This window comes from Oncorhynchus nerka, linkage group LG13, assembly GCF_034236695.1.
Source record: "Oncorhynchus nerka isolate Pitt River linkage group LG13, Oner_Uvic_2.0, whole genome shotgun sequence".
Classification (NCBI taxonomy): domain Eukaryota; kingdom Metazoa; phylum Chordata; class Actinopteri; order Salmoniformes; family Salmonidae; genus Oncorhynchus; species Oncorhynchus nerka.
Genome location: NC_088408.1, coordinates 104,205,884 through 104,224,224, shown reverse-complemented (window position 1 = coordinate 104,224,224; position 18,341 = coordinate 104,205,884). Strand labels below are relative to the sequence as shown.

Genomic DNA, 18,341 nt, shown 5'->3' with positions numbered 1-18,341 from the left:
CATGGTGTTGTGTGGGCGAGCGATTTGCTGATGTCAACGTTGTGAACAGAGTGCCCCATGGTGGCAGTGGGGTTATGGTATGGACAGGCATAAGCTACGGACAACCAACACAACTGCATTTTATCGATGGAAATTTGAATGCACAGAGATGCTGTGACGAGGCCCGTTGTCGTGCCATTCATCCACTGCCATCACCTCATGTTTCAGTATGATAATGCACAGCACCTTGTCGCAAGGATCTGTACACAATTCCTGGAAGCTGAAAATGTCCCAGTTCTTCCATGGCCTGCATACTCAGACATGTCACCCATTGAGCATGTTTGGGATGCTCTGGATCGAGGTGTACGACAGCATGTCCCAGTTCTTCCATGGCCTTCATACTCAGACATGTCACCCATTGAGCATGTTTGGGATGCTCTGGATCGAGGTGTACGACAGCGTGTTCCAGTTCCTGCCTAAATCCACCAATTTCCCACAGCCATTGAAGAGGAGTGGGACAACATTCCACAGGTCACAATCAACAGCCTGATCAACTCTATGTGAAGGAGATGTGTCAAGCTGCATGAGGCAACCAGATACTGACTGGGTTTCTGATCCACGACCCTACTTCTTTTTAAAGGTATCTGTGACCAACAGAGTCATATCTGTATTGCAGTCACATGAAATCCGTAGAATATATTTATTTAAATTCACTGATTTCCTTATATGAACTGTAACTCAGTAAAATGTTTAAAATTGTAGCATGTTGTGTTGATCATGATGTGAATGACCTCATCTCTGTATATAGATATCTGTAAGGGCCGAGCAGTGCATTTCAAACACAGCTTCAACCAAAGACCAGAGAGGTTTTCCAATGCCTCGAAGGCACTTATGGGGGGGAAAAACACTGAATATCCCTTTGAGCGTGGTGAAGTTATTAATTACACGTTGGATGATGTATCGATACACCCAGTCACTACAAACATACAGGTGTATCCGGCAAATACAACTCATTTGCCAGAGGGGAAGGAAACCACTCAGGGATTTCACCATGAGGCCAATGTTGACTTTACATCAGTTTAATGGCTGTGATAGGAAAAAACTGAGGTTAGATCAACATCTATGTAGTTACTCCACAATACTACCTAAATGACAGAGTGGTAAGAAGGAAACCTGTAAATAATAAAACCTATTCCAAAACATGCATCCTGTTCGCAATAAGGCCTTAAAGTAAAACTACGAAAATAATTGTGAGAAATTAACTTGAATGTCCTGAATAAAAAGTGTTATGGCTGCATCATGTTATGGGTATGCTTGTCATCAGCAAGGACTACGGAGTTAAGAATAAAAAGAAACAGAATAAAGCTAAGCAAGGAAAGAAATCCTAGAGGAGAACCTGGTTCAGTCTGCTTTCCAAAAGACACTGGGAGATTTCAACAGGACAATAACCTAAAACATAAGGCCAAATCTATACTGGAGTTGCTTACCAAGATGACATTGAATGTTCCCAAGAGGCCCAGTTACAGTTGACTTAAAAATCGTAATTGAAAATCTATGGCAAGACTTGAAAATTGCTGTCTAGCAATGATTAACAAACAACTTGAATGTGCAAATATTGTACAATCCAGGTGTGCAAAACTCTTAGACGTACCCAGTAAAACTCATAGCTGCCAAAGGTAATTCTAGATATTGACTCAGGGGGTTGAATACTTCTCTAATCAAGAGTGTTTTTTCTCTCACAATGTTAGAATATGTCTTCCACTTTGACATCAGTATTTTGTGTAGATCGTTAACACAAAAGTAAAGGGGTGTGAATACTTTCTGAAGGCATTGTAGCTATTAGACTGTGTCAGGGAAAGTTGAAAATGTCAGCGCTCCGGGTATGCGTCCTGGTAATCAGTCTAGCCTTGTGTATGTTTGTAATCGGAGATAGTTTGCAAGCCCTGCAACATCCGACGAGTGTCAAAGCCGGCTTAGTAGGATTGGTCCAGAATTTTTGTTTTGACTGTTTGATGGCTCGTAAGAGCGCGTAGCAAAATTTATTGTAAGCGTCCGGATTGGTGTCTTGTTCCTTGAAAGTGGCAGCTCTAGCATCTAGGTGGTCTAGAGTTCTCACCTCTAGTTGCCTCTAGCTCAGTCCGGATGTTGCCTGTAGTCCATGGCATCTGGTTGGGATATGTACATACGGTCACCGTGGGGGCGACGTCGTCGATGCACTTGTTATTAGATGAACCCCGGAACATATTGCAGTCTGTGCTAGCAAAACAGTCCTGTAGCTTAGCATCTCTTCATCAGACCACTTCCATACTGAGCGTGTCACTGGTACTTCCTGTTTGAGTTTTTGCTTGTAAGCGGGAATCAGGAGGACAGAGTTATGGTCCGATCTGCCAAATGAAGGGCGAGTGAGAGCTTTTCATCTATGTGTATGGAGTAAAGGTGATCTAGAGTTCTCACCTCTAGTTGCACAAGTGACATGCTGGTAGAAATGAGGTAAGATGGATTTCATTTTTCCTGCATTAAAATAACCAGCCACTAGGAGCGCCGCTTCAATGTGCATTTTCTTGTTTGCTTATGGCCCTACACAGCTGATTGAGAGCGGTCTTAGTGCCAGCATCGGTTTGTGGTGGTGAATAGACAGCAAAATAAAAATATAGATGAAGTCTCTTGGTAAATAGTGTGGTATTCTAACTCAGCACCAGCTGTTATTAACAAAGAGACACACATCCCGAAGCTGCAGTTCAGTCTTGATGAGGCATAGAAAAACCAGCTAGAAGTATATTATCTATGCCCTTGTTCACCCACGACCCCGAGAAACATTGGATATGACTTCCGGTCCCGTTGATAGGATTGTCTCGAACGGATTTCATCCAGTTTGCCAATAGAACGTGGTCTCGTCTAGGAGCCCGCTCGTCGTCCTCTTACGCCGTCTCTTCCTCTTTCGAGTCCCGGGAATTAGGGACTGGCCCGGAATGAGCAGTACATCAAATCAAATTTGTCACATGCACCGAATACAACAGGTGTAGAACTTACAGTGAAATGCTTACTTACAAGCCCTTAACTCTATTTAAAGTGACTATACTTAGATAAACAGCGAGGAGCAGCAGCAGCTGGTGACCTCAATGTCATTGGATGAATCCCGGGAACATATTGCAGTCTGTGCTAGCAAAACAGTCCTGTAGCTTAGCATCCTCGTCATCTGACCACTTCAACAACAGCGGTCGACTCATTGAAGTAGAAATCTTCATCCAAATGGAGTTCAGTGATATCTGTTCGGATGTCCAGAAGCTGTTTTCAGGTCATAGGAAATGTACAAAACAAGATCAGCGTAAATAAAAACAGTAAATAGCAGAATAGGTCATGAGCCCATTAGACTGCAGCACCATCCTTCAATGGGCTGATGGGGACTGACATCTGAGGGTCTATTCAGGAGCCTCCAATTCTGGGGACCACCGTGACGGCGCTGGTGCCCCCTCATATCCACCCTACCCAGGGATTGGGCTGTGTGTGTGTGTGTCTGTTTAACCCAAGCAGCACACAGCACGCCACCACCGCGGGGCTATTAAACGCTTCAACACCACTAAAGGGGCCGTACAAAAGATCTGGCCCCGCCTACACAACCGTTCTTATCAGGCATAGGCTGCGTTCCAATAATCTCTTTCCTGAAGTGGGCACTTGTTCACTACATCCCACAAATCTAAAAGCACTGGATTGGTTGAGGCAAATGGGAGTTTCCTCCATATTTCTGATTTATAACCGTCATTTCCTTTCAAGATTAGTGAAGTGAACAAGTGCACACTTTAGGAAAGAGCAATTATTGAGTTGCAGCCCCAGAGCAGGAGGATGTGAACTCCCTAGACTCAGAATCAACCAAGTACCTTGAAACCCTCTGATCAGTCAGTAGCCAAGGTCTTAGCCAGTCAGTCCGTGTTTTAGCAGCCTTGCGGATATCTGGAGGATCAACAACTTTTTATCAGTAGAGACAGCAGAGATACACTTCATAACCAAAAGTATGTGGACAGGCTTTCCTCTAGATGTTGGAACATTGCTGCTATAACAGCCTCCACTCTTCTGGGAAAGCTTTCCACTAGATGTTGGAACATTACTGCTATAACAGCCCCCACTCTTCTGGGAAGGCTTTCCACTAGATGTTGGAACATTGCTGCTATAACAGCCATCACTCTTCTGGGAAGGCTTTCCACTAGATGTTGGAACATTTCTGCGGTGTCCTGCTTCCAATCAGCCACAAGAGCATTAGTGAGGTTGGGCACTGATGTTGGGCGATTATGGCTAGCTCGCAATCGGCGTTTCAATTCATCCCAAAGGTGTTCGATAGGGTTGAGGTCAGGGTTCTATGCAGGCCAGTCAAGTTCTTCCACACCGATCTCGACAAACCATTTCTGTATGAACCTCCCTTTGTGCACAGGGTCATTGTCATGCAGAAACAGGAAAGGGCCTTCCCCAAACTGTTGCCAAAAAGTTGGAAGCACAGAATCATCTAGAATGTCATTGTATGCTGTAGCTTTAAGATTGCCCTTCACTGGAACTAAGGGGCCTACTGTAGCTCAAACCATTATTCCTCCTCCACCAAACTTTACAGTTGCCAATATGCATTGGGGCAGGTAGAGTTCTCTTGGCATCCGCCAAACACAGATTTGTCCGCTGGACTGCCAGATGGTGAAGCGTGATTCATCACTCCAGAGAACGTGTTTCCACTGCTCCAGAGTCCGATGGCGGTGAACTTTACACCAGTCCAGCCGACACTTGCCATTGCGCATGGTGATCTTAGGCTTGCAGCTGCTCGGCCATGGGAACCCATATTATGAAGCTCCCGACGAACAGTTATTGTGCTGTCGTTGCATCCAGAGGCAGTTTGGAACTCGGTAGTGAGTGTTGCAACCGAGGACAGACCCTTTTTAGGCGCTACAGCACTCTGCAGTCTCGTCCTGTGAGTTTGTGTGGCCTACCACTGAGCAGTTGTTGCTCACCTATACTTCTTCTTAGGTTGTTAAAATAATAATCATCTACTTTGCATGTTGGTTTTGTCAACACAAGTTGTAAATCATTTGGCACCAAACTTCAGCTCCGATCTGTTACAGAATGTCTCTGTTAAGGACTGTATCTGAGATGAAACCATCAGCCACTAGAAGTACACTATAGATATATATACACACACACACACACAAAAAGTATGTGAACACCCCTTTAAGTTAGCGGATTCGGCTATTTCAGCCGCACCAGTTGCTGACAGGTGTATAAAACCGAGCACACCTCCACGTAATCTCCGTAGACAAACATTGGCAGTAGAATGAGCTCTTCAGTAAAGCCAGTGACTTCCAACGTGGCAATGTCATAGGATGCCACCTTTCCAACCCTGTAAGAGCTGCCCCCAGTCGGTCAACTGTAAGTGCTGCTATTGTGAAGTGGAAACGTCTAGGAGCAACAACTATAATGTATAGAACCTCCGGCACAGTGTTTATGGTTAAATAAGATAGATAGCCAAGTTAACTAATTCATTCCAGTGAGGTGGCTAGTCTTGACATGCACGGCTACTCTAGCACCAACCACTGACTCCACTCTCCAAACGGGCCTCATTCCAACCACAGACACTTAGGTGCTGGATTCAGACAGGGAGGAGATCAGGAGTAGGGAGGGGGGTTAGGGAGGTGGGGGGTAGGAGAGAGGGGGGTAAGGGGTAGGGAGAGGGGGGGTAAGGGGTAGGGAGAGGGGGGTAAGGAGAGGTGGGAGAGGGGTTAGGGAGGTGGGGGGTAGGGGGTAGGGAGGGGGGGAGACAGGGGGAAAGATCAGGAGTAGGGAGAGGGGGTTAGGGAGGTGGGGGGTAGGGGTAGGGAGAGGGGGTAGGGAGACAGGGGGAAAGATCAGGAGTAGGGAGAGGGGGGTAGGAAAGGGGGTAGGGAGAGGGGGTAAGGAGAGGGGGTTATGGAGGTGGGGGGAGTAGGGAAGGAGAGGGGGGGTAGGGAGACAGGGGGAGATATCAGGAGTAGAGGGGGGGGGTAGATCAAAAGCCTCTCAGCGTGTAAGGAATTGCCAAGGCAGGTCAAACTGCTAGAACATAGCAGATAACCAGACCTCCTGGAGATCATATTAATGTAGCATGATCTCAGTGGGTCTAATCACAGAATTACATATAGAATCCCTATACGGAGTGGAGCAGTGATCTATACGGAGTAGAGCAGTGAGCTATACGGAGTGGAGCAGTGAGCTATACGGAGTGGAGCAGTGAGCTATAGGGAGTGGAGCAGTGAGCTATAGGGAGTGGAGCAGTGAGCTATACGGACTGGAGCAGTGAGCTATAGGGAGTAGAGCAGTGAGCTATAGGGAGTGGAGCAGTGAGCTATAGGGAGCAGAGCAGTGAGCTATACGGAGTGGAGCAGTGAGCTATACGGACTGGAGCAGTGAGCTATAGGGAGTAGAGCAGTGAGCTATAGGGAGTGGAGCAGTGAGCTATAGGGAGTGGAGCAGTGAGCTATACGGAGTGGAGCAGTGAGCTATACGGAGTGGAGCAGTGAGCTATACGGAGTGGAGCAGTGAGCTATACGGAGTGGAGCAGTGAGCTATACGGAGTGGAGCAGTGAGCTATACGGAGTAGAGCAGTGAGCTATACGGAGTAGAGCAGTGAGCTATACGGAGTGGAGCAGTGAGCTATACGGAGTAGAGCAGTGAGCTATACGGAGTGGAGCAGTGAGCTATACGGAGTGGAGCAGTGAGCTATACGGAGTGGAGCAGTGAGCTATACGGACTGGAGCAGTGAGCTATACGGACTGGAGCAGTGAGCTATAGGGAGTGGAGCAGTGAGCTATAGGGAGTGGAGCAGTAAGCTATACGGAGTAGAGCAGTGAGCTATACGGACTGGAGCAGTGAGCTATACGGAGTAGAGCAGTGAGCTATACGGACTGGAGCAGTGAGCTATACGGAGTGGAGCAGTGAGCTATACGGAGTGGAGCAGTGAGCTATAGGGAGTGGAGCAGTGAGCTATACGGAGTGGAGCAGTGAGCTATACGGAGTGGAGCTATACGGAGTAGAGCAGTGAGCTATACGGAGTGGAGCAGTGAGCTATACGGAGTAGAGCAGTGAGCTATACGGAGTGGAGCAGTGAGCTATAGGGAGTGGAGCAGTGAGCTACACGGAGTAGAGCAGTGAGCTATACGGAGTGGAGCTATACGGAGTAGAGCAGTGAGCTATACGGAGTGGAGCAGTGAGCTATACGGAGTGGAGCTATACGGAGTAGAGCAGTGAGCTATACGGAGTAGAGCAGTGAGCTATACGGACTGGAGCAGTGAGCTATACGGAGTGGAGCAGTGAGCTATACGGAGTGGAGCAGTGAGCTATACGGACTGGAGCAGTGAGCAATACGGAGTGGAGCAGTGAGCTATACGGAGTGGAGCTATACGGAGTAGAGCAGTAAGCTATACGGACTGGAGCAGTGAGCTATACGGACTGGAGCAGTGAGCTATGGGGAGTAGAGCAGTGAGCTATACGGACTGGAGCAGTGAGCTATAGGGAGTGGAGCAGTGAGCTATAGGGAGTAGAGCAGTGAGCTATACAGAGTGGAGCAGTGAGCTATAGGGAGTAGAGCAGTGAGCTATACGGAGTAGAGCAGTGAGCTATACGGACTGGAGCAGTGAGCTATACGGAGTAGAGCAGTGAGCTATACGGAGTGGAGCAGTGAGCTATTCGGAGTAGAGCAGTGAGCTATACGGAGTGGAGCAGTGAGCTATACGGACTGGAGCAGTGAGCTATACGGACTGGAGCAGTGAGCTATACGGAGTAGAGCAGTGAGCTATACGGACTGGAGCAGTGAGCTATACGGAGTAGAGCAGTGAGCTATACGGAGTGGAGCAGTGAGCTATACGGAGTAGAGCAGTGAGCTATACGGAGTGGAGCAGTGAGCTATACGGACTGGAGCAGTGAGCTATACGGAGTGAAGCAGTGAGCTATACGGACTGGAGCAGTGAGCTATACGGAGTGGAGCAGTGAGCTATACGGAGTGGAGCAGTGAGCTATACGGACTGGAGCAGTGAGCTATAGGGAGTGGAGCAGTGAGCTATAGGGAGTGGAGCAGTAAGCTATACGGAGTAGAGCAGTGAGCTATACGGACTGGAGCAGTGAGCTATACGGAGTAGAGCAGTGAGCTATACGGACTGGAGCAGTGAGCTATACGGAGTGGAGCAGTGAGCTATACGGAGTGGAGCAGTGAGCTATAGGGAGTGGAGCAGTGAGCTATACGGAGTGGAGCAGTGAGCTATACGGAGTGGAGCTATACGGAGTAGAGCAGTGAGCTATACGGAGTAGAGCAGTGAGCTATACGGAGTGGAGCAGTGAGCTATACGGAGTAGAGCAGTGAGCTATACGGAGTGGAGCAGTGAGCTATAGGGAGTGGAGCAGTGAGCTACACGGAGTAGAGCAGTGAGCTATACGGAGTGGAGCTATACGGAGTAGAGCAGTGAGCTATACGGAGTGGAGCAGTGAGCTATACGGAGTGGAGCTATACGGAGTAGAGCAGTGAGCTATACGGAGTAGAGCAGTGAGCTATACGGACTGGAGCAGTGAGCTATACGGAGTGGAGCAGTGAGCTATACGGAGTGGAGCAGTGAGCTATACGGACTGGAGCAGTGAGCTATACGGAGTGGAGCAGTGAGCTATACGGAGTGGAGCTATACGGAGTAGAGCAGTAAGCTATACGGACTGGAGCAGTGAGCTATAGGGAGTGGAGCAGTGAGCTATAGGGAGTAGAGCAGTGAGCTATACAGAGTGGAGCAGTGAGCTATAGGGAGTAGAGCAGTGAGCTATACGGAGTAGAGCAGTGAGCTATACGGACTGGAGCAGTGAGCTATACGGAGTGGAGCAGTGAGCTATTCGGAGTAGAGCAGTGAGCTATACGGAGTGGAGCAGTGAGCTATACGGACTGGAGCAGTGAGCTATACGGACTGGAGCAGTGAGCTATACGGAGTAGAGCAGTGAGCTATACGGACTGGAGCAGTGAGCTATACGGAGTAGAGCAGTGAGCTATACGGAGTGGAGCAGTGAGCTATACGGAGTAGAGCAGTGAGCTATACGGAGTGGAGCAGTGAGCTATACGGACTGGAGCAGTGAGCTATACGGAGTGAAGCAGTGAGCTATACGGACTGGAGCAGTGAGCTATACGGAGTGGAGCAGTGAGCTATACGGAGTAGAGCAGTGAGCTATACGGAGTAGAGCAGTGAGCTATACGGACTGGAGCAGTGAGCTATACGGAGTAGAGCAGTGAGCTATAGGGAGTGGAGCAGTGAGCTATACGGACTGGAGCAGTGAGCTATACGGAGTAGAGCAGTGAGCTATACGGACTGGAGCAGTGAGCTATACGGACTGGAGCAGTGAGCTATAGGGAGTGGAGCAGTGAGCTATACGGAGTGGAGCAGTGAGCTATAGGGAGTGGAGCAGTGAGCTATACGGAGTGGAGCAGTGAGCTATACGGACTGGAGCAGTGAGCTATAGGGAGTAGAGTAGTGAGCTATACGGACTGGAGCAGTGAGCTATAGGGAGTGGAGCAGTGAGCTATAGGGAGTGGAGCAGTGAGCTATACGGACTGGAGCAGTGAGCTATACGGAGTAGAGCAGTGAGCTATACGGACTGGAGCAGTGAGCTATAGGGAGTGGAGCAGTGAGCTATACGGAGTAGAGCAGTGAGCTATACGGAGTAGAGCAGTGAGCTATACGGACTGGAGCAGTGAGCTATAGGGAGTGGAGCAGTGAGCTATACGGAGTAGAGCAGTGAGCTATACGGACTGGAGCAGTGAGCTATAGGGAGTGGAGCAGTGAGCTATACGGACTGGAGCAGTGAGCTATACGGACTGGAGCAGTGAGCTATACGGAGTAGAGCAGTGAGCTATACGGAGTAGAGCAGTGAGCTATACGGAGTAGAGCAGTGAGCTATACGGAGTGGAGCAGTGAGCTACACGGAGTGGAGCAGTGAGCTACACGGACTGGAGCAGTGAGCTATACGGAGTGAAGCAGTGAGCTATACGGACTGGAGCAGTGAGCTATAGGGAGTGGAGCAGTGAGCTATACGGAGTGGAGCAGTGAGCTATACGGAGTAGAGCAGTGAGCTACACGGACTGGAGCAGTGAGCTATACGGAGTGAAGCAGTGAGCTATACGGACTGGAGCAGTGAGCTATACGGAGTGGAGCAGTGAGCTATACGGAGTAGAGCAGTGAGCTATACGGAGTAGAGCAGTGAGCTATACGGAGTGGAGCAGTGAGCTATACGGACTGGAGCAGTGAGCTATACGGAGTGGAGCAGTGAGCTATACGGAGTAGAGCAGTGAGGCTGTAAATGTGAGATGAAGACTCACTACAGTAGGGCTGATAGGGGGGCGCTGCTTCATGATGAACACTGTCAGTCTGACAGAATAAGAGTCATGATAACAAACCAGCATATCAAGCCATCAGTTTAAAACTTCATTAGGATTTATTACTCAGAGATGATGTGAGAGAGGTCATAAATCACTAGCCCATAATCTTATTCAGTATTATATTCGTCTGGTTGTAACATCTATCCATCAATCAGAGATAATATAGTCATGATGCTTTGCGTAACCAAGAGGTTTTTGACAGAGAGAGCCTTTGAGGGGTTTACAGTCAGTCTTTGGATAATAACTGATCATAGTCACTGTTCCAAAATGTAACACACAAATGTAATAGTATGATATTGTGGTTGCATAGGACAGCAGACCACCACAGTATAGGCTCAGACACTGTTGGTAGTGTTCATTCACAGCACATACAACTCACCTCCCCAGCTCATCTCCCATCTCATAATATTCCTCAACATTCTGCTGGTTGAACCCAGTCATGTTGTCAGGCGGTTCTTGCTCCCAAGCCGAGGATTCCAAAACAGCAGCATGCACATCACCGCAGCCTTCTTTCAGCAGCCTCCCATCCGTGTCCCGGTGAACCGACCCAGCCGTACCTGGCCACGGACCCTCTTCATATCTGCTCCTTTAATTCTAGGAGGTTAAAATGCAAGATGGTTAGTGTACATATTGTTGTGTAACGGTTCAATGGTACACCGAGTTGGCATGAACACATTCTTCAACAAAGAGAGGGTTGACTTGGGAAAAAAGCTGCACCTTGCTTTGTGAGACGTCACGACTTTCACTCCCTGGTCTCGCTTTTCGCTCTCTAGTTTTCCACGAAGCAGGTCTACCTTTCAGTAATGTGCCAGAAATAAGAAAATGGAGCAGTCTTCGGCTACAGGTGAAGCATAGAAAGCCGAGTGGAAGGCTTGGAGTAGCCAAGGAAACGACTGCTATGTGTTCGGGAGTAGCTCGCTGCCAGTGAAAGAAATGCGACTATATTATTCTTGTAAAGTTAAATCGTCATGTTCAACCCCAGAGCAGGTGTTTAGCCGTTTTAATAGCGGACAAAACGCCCTAGTAAACAAATACAGCTGCTTTATTTCATATAGCTTAATTGGTAATCAAATCAAATAGATTTTGGCCCTTCTTATCACCCAATAATTTGGATAGTAGCCCCCGATTAAGCTGCTCACATTCGTTGGAAAATGTAAACGTATCGATAATAGAATAAAGCGTCTTACCGTGTCCCAGCAGTCAATATAGAAGACAGGCTAATATATTATCCGAGACGCTGAAACAAAGTAACGTTTCCTTTCAGAGAACATAAAAACAGAATGTTGCAGGAAATGGAAGGAAGGATTGTAACAATGTAGCTGGCTACTAATGGTGTGTGGGCTGCGTGTTCCACTACATGTAGTAGTGTCCTGGGCCACTAGGGGCGGCAGAGAACTACTGACTCATACAACTGTACATTTAGAGTAATGACACTCCTATACAATACTAATGGTGTGTGGGCTGCGTGTTGCACTACATGTAGTAGTGTCCTGGGCCACTAGGGGCGGCAGAGAACTACTGACTCATACAACTGTACATTTAGAGTAATGACACTCCTATACAATACTAATGGTGTGTGGGCTGCGTGTTGCACTACATGTAGTAGTGTCCTGGGCCACTAGGGGCGGCAGAGAACTACTGACTCATACAACTGTACATTTAGAGTAATGACACTCCTATACAATACTAATGGTGTGTGGGCTGCGTGTTCCACTACATGTAGTAGTGTCCTGGGCCACTAGGGGCGGCAGAGAACTACTGACTCATACAACTGTACATTTAGAGTAATGACACTCCTATACAATACTAATGGTGTGTGGGCTGCGTGTTGCACTACATGTAGTAGTGTCCTGGGCCACTAGGGGCGGCAGAGAACTACTGACTCATACAACTGTACATTTAGAGTAATGACACTCCTATACAATACTAATGGTGTGTGGGCTGCGTGTTCCACTACATGTAGTAGTGTCCTGGGCCACTAGGGGCGGCAGACAACTACTGACTCATACAACTGTACATTTAGAGTAATGACACTCCTATACAATACTAATGGTGTGTGGGCTGCGTGTTGCACTACATGTAGTAGTGTCCTGGGCCACTAGGGGCGGCAGACAACTACTGACTCATACAACTGTACATTTAGAGTAATGACACTCCTATACAATACTAATGGTGTGTGGGCTGCGTGTTGCACTACATGTAGTAGTGTCCTGGGCCACTAGGGCGGCAGACAACTACTGACTCATACAACTGTACATTTAGAGTAATGACACTCCTATACAATACTAATGGTGTGTGGGCTGCGTGTTGCACTACATGTAGTAGTGTCCTGGGCCACTAGGGCGGCAGAGAACTACTGACTCATACAACTGTACATTTAGAGTAATGACACTCCTATACAATACTAATGGTGTGTGGGCTGCGTGTTGCACTACATGTAGTAGTGTCCTGGGCCACTAGGGGCGGCAGAGAACTACTGACTCATACAACTGTACATTTAGAGTAATGACACTCCTATACAATACTAATGGTGTGTGGGCTGCGTGTTCCACTACATGTAGTAGTGTCCTGGGCCACTAGGGGCGGCAGAGAACTACTGACTCATACAACTGTACATTTAGAGTAATGACACTCCTATACAATACTAATGGTGTGTGGGCTGCGTGTTCCACTACATGTAGTAGTGTCCTGGGCCACTAGGGGCGGCAGACAACTACTGAAAATAGTTGACCAAATATAGAGATAAATTCACTGTTTAAAAAAAAGTTATTTGGCCAAAAGAGTGGGCATATTAACCAGACGCGGGTAAAAAAGGCAAACCTAGTAGGTTAATTGACAGATCATCAATACAAACTCCCATAGTATAATCTGGTAGAGCTCTTTAACACCATCCCAACTCTAGTCTAGCCAGAGAGGCAAAGCAAGAGGTTTTACTGCGCCCAAAATCTTCCCCCGACCTGAGGAATTGTTCTCTAACCACATTTCCATCCACACTTTTTATGCAAGTAAGGTCATACGGTGAACAACAACAAAACCACAACACCTGGAACGGAAACAGGACGTTTCGCTACAATTAGTTCTTTCCCCATGGTGGCATCTTTAAGTATCGGTACAATTAAGTATGCAAGAAATCGTGGTGGAAACGCTTTTATGAGCAAAATGTGATATAATAACCATGATATAGAAGTAAGCTTGGAGTCACGCGATGACATGGACTGTGTTCCTCCCGCTAGGACTCCGCAGCAGTTTATTAGGCTACAGATGAAATACATTATGATCAACTTCACAGGGTGGTGAAAGTGCAAGGTGATGAGCTTGATGCTCCGTTCCAATAAATATGGAGGGTCTTATTCTGGTGACAAATACAAATGATCTTGCTCTTTTGTCCATAATAATGTCACTGTGTACGCTTGATTTGCGCTGTAAGTCATGGTGCTAGAACGTACGTGCCAATACCAGAGGGGGGCTCCTATATAACTAAACCATCGACATGGTGGGACGGATGCTTGACTGCCGTTTGACAAATACACATATTCTCGCTCTTCTCCATAATAATATCATCATGTAGACTCGCCGACCCGCACGGTATCTGCGACACTAGAGTAGGAACTTTTAGCTTTTTAAACCCGACAGCTTTTGTGACAACTATCGATAGATTTGAAAATGCCATGGAAACACATTGAACATTAGATTTGTATTCGGTACATGACAATTTATGTGACAAAAAAGATTTGTGTGCATTTTGTCATCAGGAACTTGATCGGCAACAAGTCATTTTTGGTGAAAAATATTTTAAAATATGTCACCAATTGAATGGAAACAACTAATTTGCCACGAGGTTTATTTGACCGAATATAAGTTTAATCATCGTTAGGTTGTTAGGAATGCACTGATATAAGTGGACCACATGGCATTTCGGTAACTTTGAAACTACTTTATATATCGGTGTTTTGCCTGTTTTCATAGAGATAGTTAGAGGACTCATCATGAACATAACCCATTTTCAGCATGACCGTTGCCTCCAGGGTTTCCACCGTTTAAAAAGTCGTCAACTGGGCGGGGATTCCTATGAGTTGGGAGCAATCGGCCAATGAAGAAGGTGTTGTTCACACACGTATCTGCCTTCTCAATGGCTAGAATAGTCCCACCTGATCTCGCCTCCTCCCGCCTACCATCCATCTTTGAGGACATGTATTTCTATTGTTAGAGCGGTCACTTGACTATCTTGTCAATGTGATATCATCTTAGTGCAGTTCTTACAGAATGGGGAGAACTGGCATCTTAAGAAAAGACCATAATCTGGCATGAGCCATTCATACCTTTTAAACAGGTCAATTATTTAATGAACAGTGATACACTTTAACTGAAATACCATTGCACACTTTACATTACAATGGTTAATACCTCACACGTTAATTAAATCAAAGGCATAATTTCCATAAACATGAGCATTTCTGATCAAGTATAAAAGCAAGTGTAAACCAATCAACAAGAAGTGTGAAACCTGTGTGGATAAACCCTTCAATTGACTGGCCATACACTTACCTTCGAAACCAGTTTGACTTCAACAGCAGTGGTGAGTAGAGCCAGAGTGGAAGAAGCGAAGGCCAAAATCTGTCCACGCAGATTAAACAGACTTGGATCTCACATCGACTGTCAGATAACCATTTTATTAACGATTTAGCAGTGTTATTGCTATGTAGTAGTCTTATGGGGGTAGAACCTGTCTCGGAACCTGTTGGTCCGCTAGCCGTTGCTCCGGGAACCGTTTGCAGGACAGTAGCAGAGAGAACAGTCTTGGTTGGCTGGAGTCTTTGAAACATTTTCAAAGCCTTCCTCTGACACCGCCTGGTATAGAAACCCTGGATGGCAGGGAGCCCCAGTGAGGCTGTCCGCTCCACCTTCTGTAACGCTTTGCGGTCGAGAGCGGTGCAGTTTCCATACCAGGCGGTGATGCAGCCAGTCGAAATGCTCTCAATGGTGCAGCTGTATAACTTTTTGAGGCCCACATCTTTTCAGCCCCCAGAGGGGGAAGAGGCAGTATCATGCCCTCATCATGACCGTTTGGTTGTGTGGGGACCATATCAAGTATTTAGTGATCTGGACTTCTTGGAGAAATGTCCTCTGGTCTGATGAAACAAAAATAGAACTGTTTGGTCATAATGACAATCGTTATGTTTGGAGGAAAAAGGGGGAAGCTTGCAAGCCGAAGAACACCATCCCAACCGTGGAGCACGGGGGTGGCAGCATCATGTTGTGGGGGTGCTTTGCTGCAGGAGGGACTGGTGCACTTCATAAAATAGATGGCATCACGAGGGAAGAAAATGATGTGGATATATTGAAGCAACATCTCAAGACATCAGTCTGGAAGTTAAAGCTTGGTCACAAATGAGCCTTCCAAGTGGACAATGACCCCAAGCATACTTCCAAAGTTGTGACAAAATAAGGACAACAAAGTCAAGGTATTGGAGTGGCCATCACAAAGCCCTGACCTCAATGATATAGAACATTTGAACTGAAGAAGTGTGTGCGAGTAAGGAGGCCTACAAACCTGACTCAGTTACACCAGCTCTATCAGGAGGAATGGGCCAAAATTCAAGGGGAAGCTTGTGGAAGGCTACCTGAAACATTTGACCCAAGTTTAAGCAATTTTAAGGTAATGCTACCAAATACGAATTGAATGTATGTAAACTTCTGACACACCGGGAACGAGATGAAAGAAATAAAAGCTGAAATAAATAATTCTCTCTACTATTATTCTGACATTTCACATTCTTAAAATAAAGTGGTGATCCTAACTGACCTAAACAGGCTATTTTTACTGGGATTAATTAAATGTCAGGAATTGTGAAAAAACTTTTAAATGTATTTGGCTAAGGTGTATGTAAACAGTTGACTTCAACTGTAAATTATGATATGACCTGGAACACTGTCAGAAAGCAGCACTATATTATATGATATGACCTAGAACACTGAGACATAAAGCAGCACTATATTATATTATATGACCTGGAACACTGTCAGAAAGCAGCACTATATTATATGATATGACCTGGAACACTGTCAGAAAGCAGCACTATATTATATGATATGACCTGGAACACTGTCAGAAAGCAACACTATATTATATGATATGACCTGGAACACTGAGACATAAAGAAGCACTATATTATATGATATGACCTGGAACACTGTCAGAAAGCAGCACTATATTATATGATATGACCTGAAACACTGAGACATAAAGCATTACTATATTATATGATATGACCTGGAACACTGAGATATAAAGCAGCACTATATTATATGATATGACCTGGAACACTGAGACATAAAGCAGCACTATATTATATGATTTGACCTGGAACCCTGTCAGAAAGCAGCACTATATTATATGATATGACCTGGAACACTGTCAGAAAGCAACACTATATATGATAAGACCTGGAACACTGTCAGAAAGCAGCACTATATTATATGATAGACCTGGAACACTGAGACATAAAGCAGCACTATGTTATATGATATGACCTGGAACACTGAGACATAAAGCAGCACTATATTATATGATATGACCTGGAACACTGTCAAAAAGCAGCACTATATTATATGATATGACCTGAAACACTGAGACATAAAGTATTACTATATTATATGATATGACCTGAAACACTGAGATATAAAGCAGCACTATATTATATGATATGACCTGGAACACTGAGATATAAAGCAGCACTATATTATATGATATGACCTGGAACACTGAGATATAAAGCAGCACTATATTATATGATATGACCTGGAACACTGAGACATAAAGCAGCACTATATTATATGATATGACCTGGAACACTGTCAGAAAGCAGCACTATATTATATGATATGACCTGGAACACTGTCAGAAAGCAGCACTATATTATATGATATGACCTGGAACACTGTCAGAAAGCAGCACTATATTATATGATATGACGTGGAACACTGTCAGAAAGCAGCACTATATTATATGATATGACCTGGAACACTGTCAGAAAGCAGCACTATATTATATGATATGACCTGAAACACTGAGACATAAAGCAGCACTATATTATATGATATGACCTGGAACACTGTCAGAAAGCAGCACTATATTATATGATATGACCTGGAACACTGAGATATAAAGCATTACTATATTATATGATATGACCTGGAACACTGAGATATAAAGCAGCACTATATTATATGATATGACCTGGAACACTGAGATATAAAGCAGCACTATATTATATGATATGACCTGGAACACTGTCAGAAAGCAGCACTATATTATATGATATGACCTGGAACACTGTCAGAAAGCAGCACTATATTATATGATATGACCTGGAACACTGAGATATAAAGCAGCACTATATTATATGATATGACCTGAAACACTGAGACATAAAGCATTACTATATTATATGATATGACCTAGAACACTGAGATATAAAGCAGCACTATATTATATGATATGACCTGGAACACTGTCAGAAAGCAGCACTATATTATATGATATGACCTGAAACACTGAGATATAAAGCAGCACTATATTATATGATATGACCTGGAACACTGTCAGAAAGCAGCACTATATTATATGATATGACCTGGAACACTGACATATAAAGCAGCACTATATTATATGATATGACCTGGAACACTGAGATATAAAGCAGCACTATATTATATGATATGACCTGAAACACTGAGACATAAAGCATTACTATATTATATGATATGACCTGGAACACTGAGTCACCGTTCTGGTTGAAACACTGCAATGGAAAGATGTTGATATCTGTGACTGACTGGTGCACCAGACAGACATTAATCTCTGTGGTGTTGCAGTAGTCTATGTATTTTCAGAATCGACCTACATATGTGTGTTGCAGTTGGCCATGTCCTGTGTGTGAGTTGGTGTTGTGGT

The 18,341-nt window shown here is 45.5% G+C and overlaps 1 protein-coding gene across 3 annotated transcripts in view; it reads right to left on the bottom strand.

Moving 5' to 3' along the window:
* The window catches only part of dapk1 (death-associated protein kinase 1), a 206,973-nt gene extending 195,222 nt beyond the window's left edge, over positions 1-11,751 (bottom strand). Inside the window, exons 1-3 of one of the 3 annotated variants that reach the window (XM_065026935.1) lie at positions 11,575-11,751; positions 11,105-11,305; positions 10,767-10,981 (exon numbers count right to left, since the gene is read on the bottom strand). In XM_065026935.1, the coding sequence (XP_064883007.1) occupies positions 10,767-10,828 (62 nt within the window). In that variant the 5' untranslated portion in view covers positions 10,829-10,981; positions 11,105-11,305; positions 11,575-11,751. The remainder of the gene's footprint in view (positions 1-10,766; positions 10,982-11,104; positions 11,306-11,574) is intronic. The other 2 variants (XM_065026936.1, XM_065026937.1) reach the window with 2 other exon arrangements.
* Positions 11,752-18,341: the final 6,590 nt, after the last annotated feature.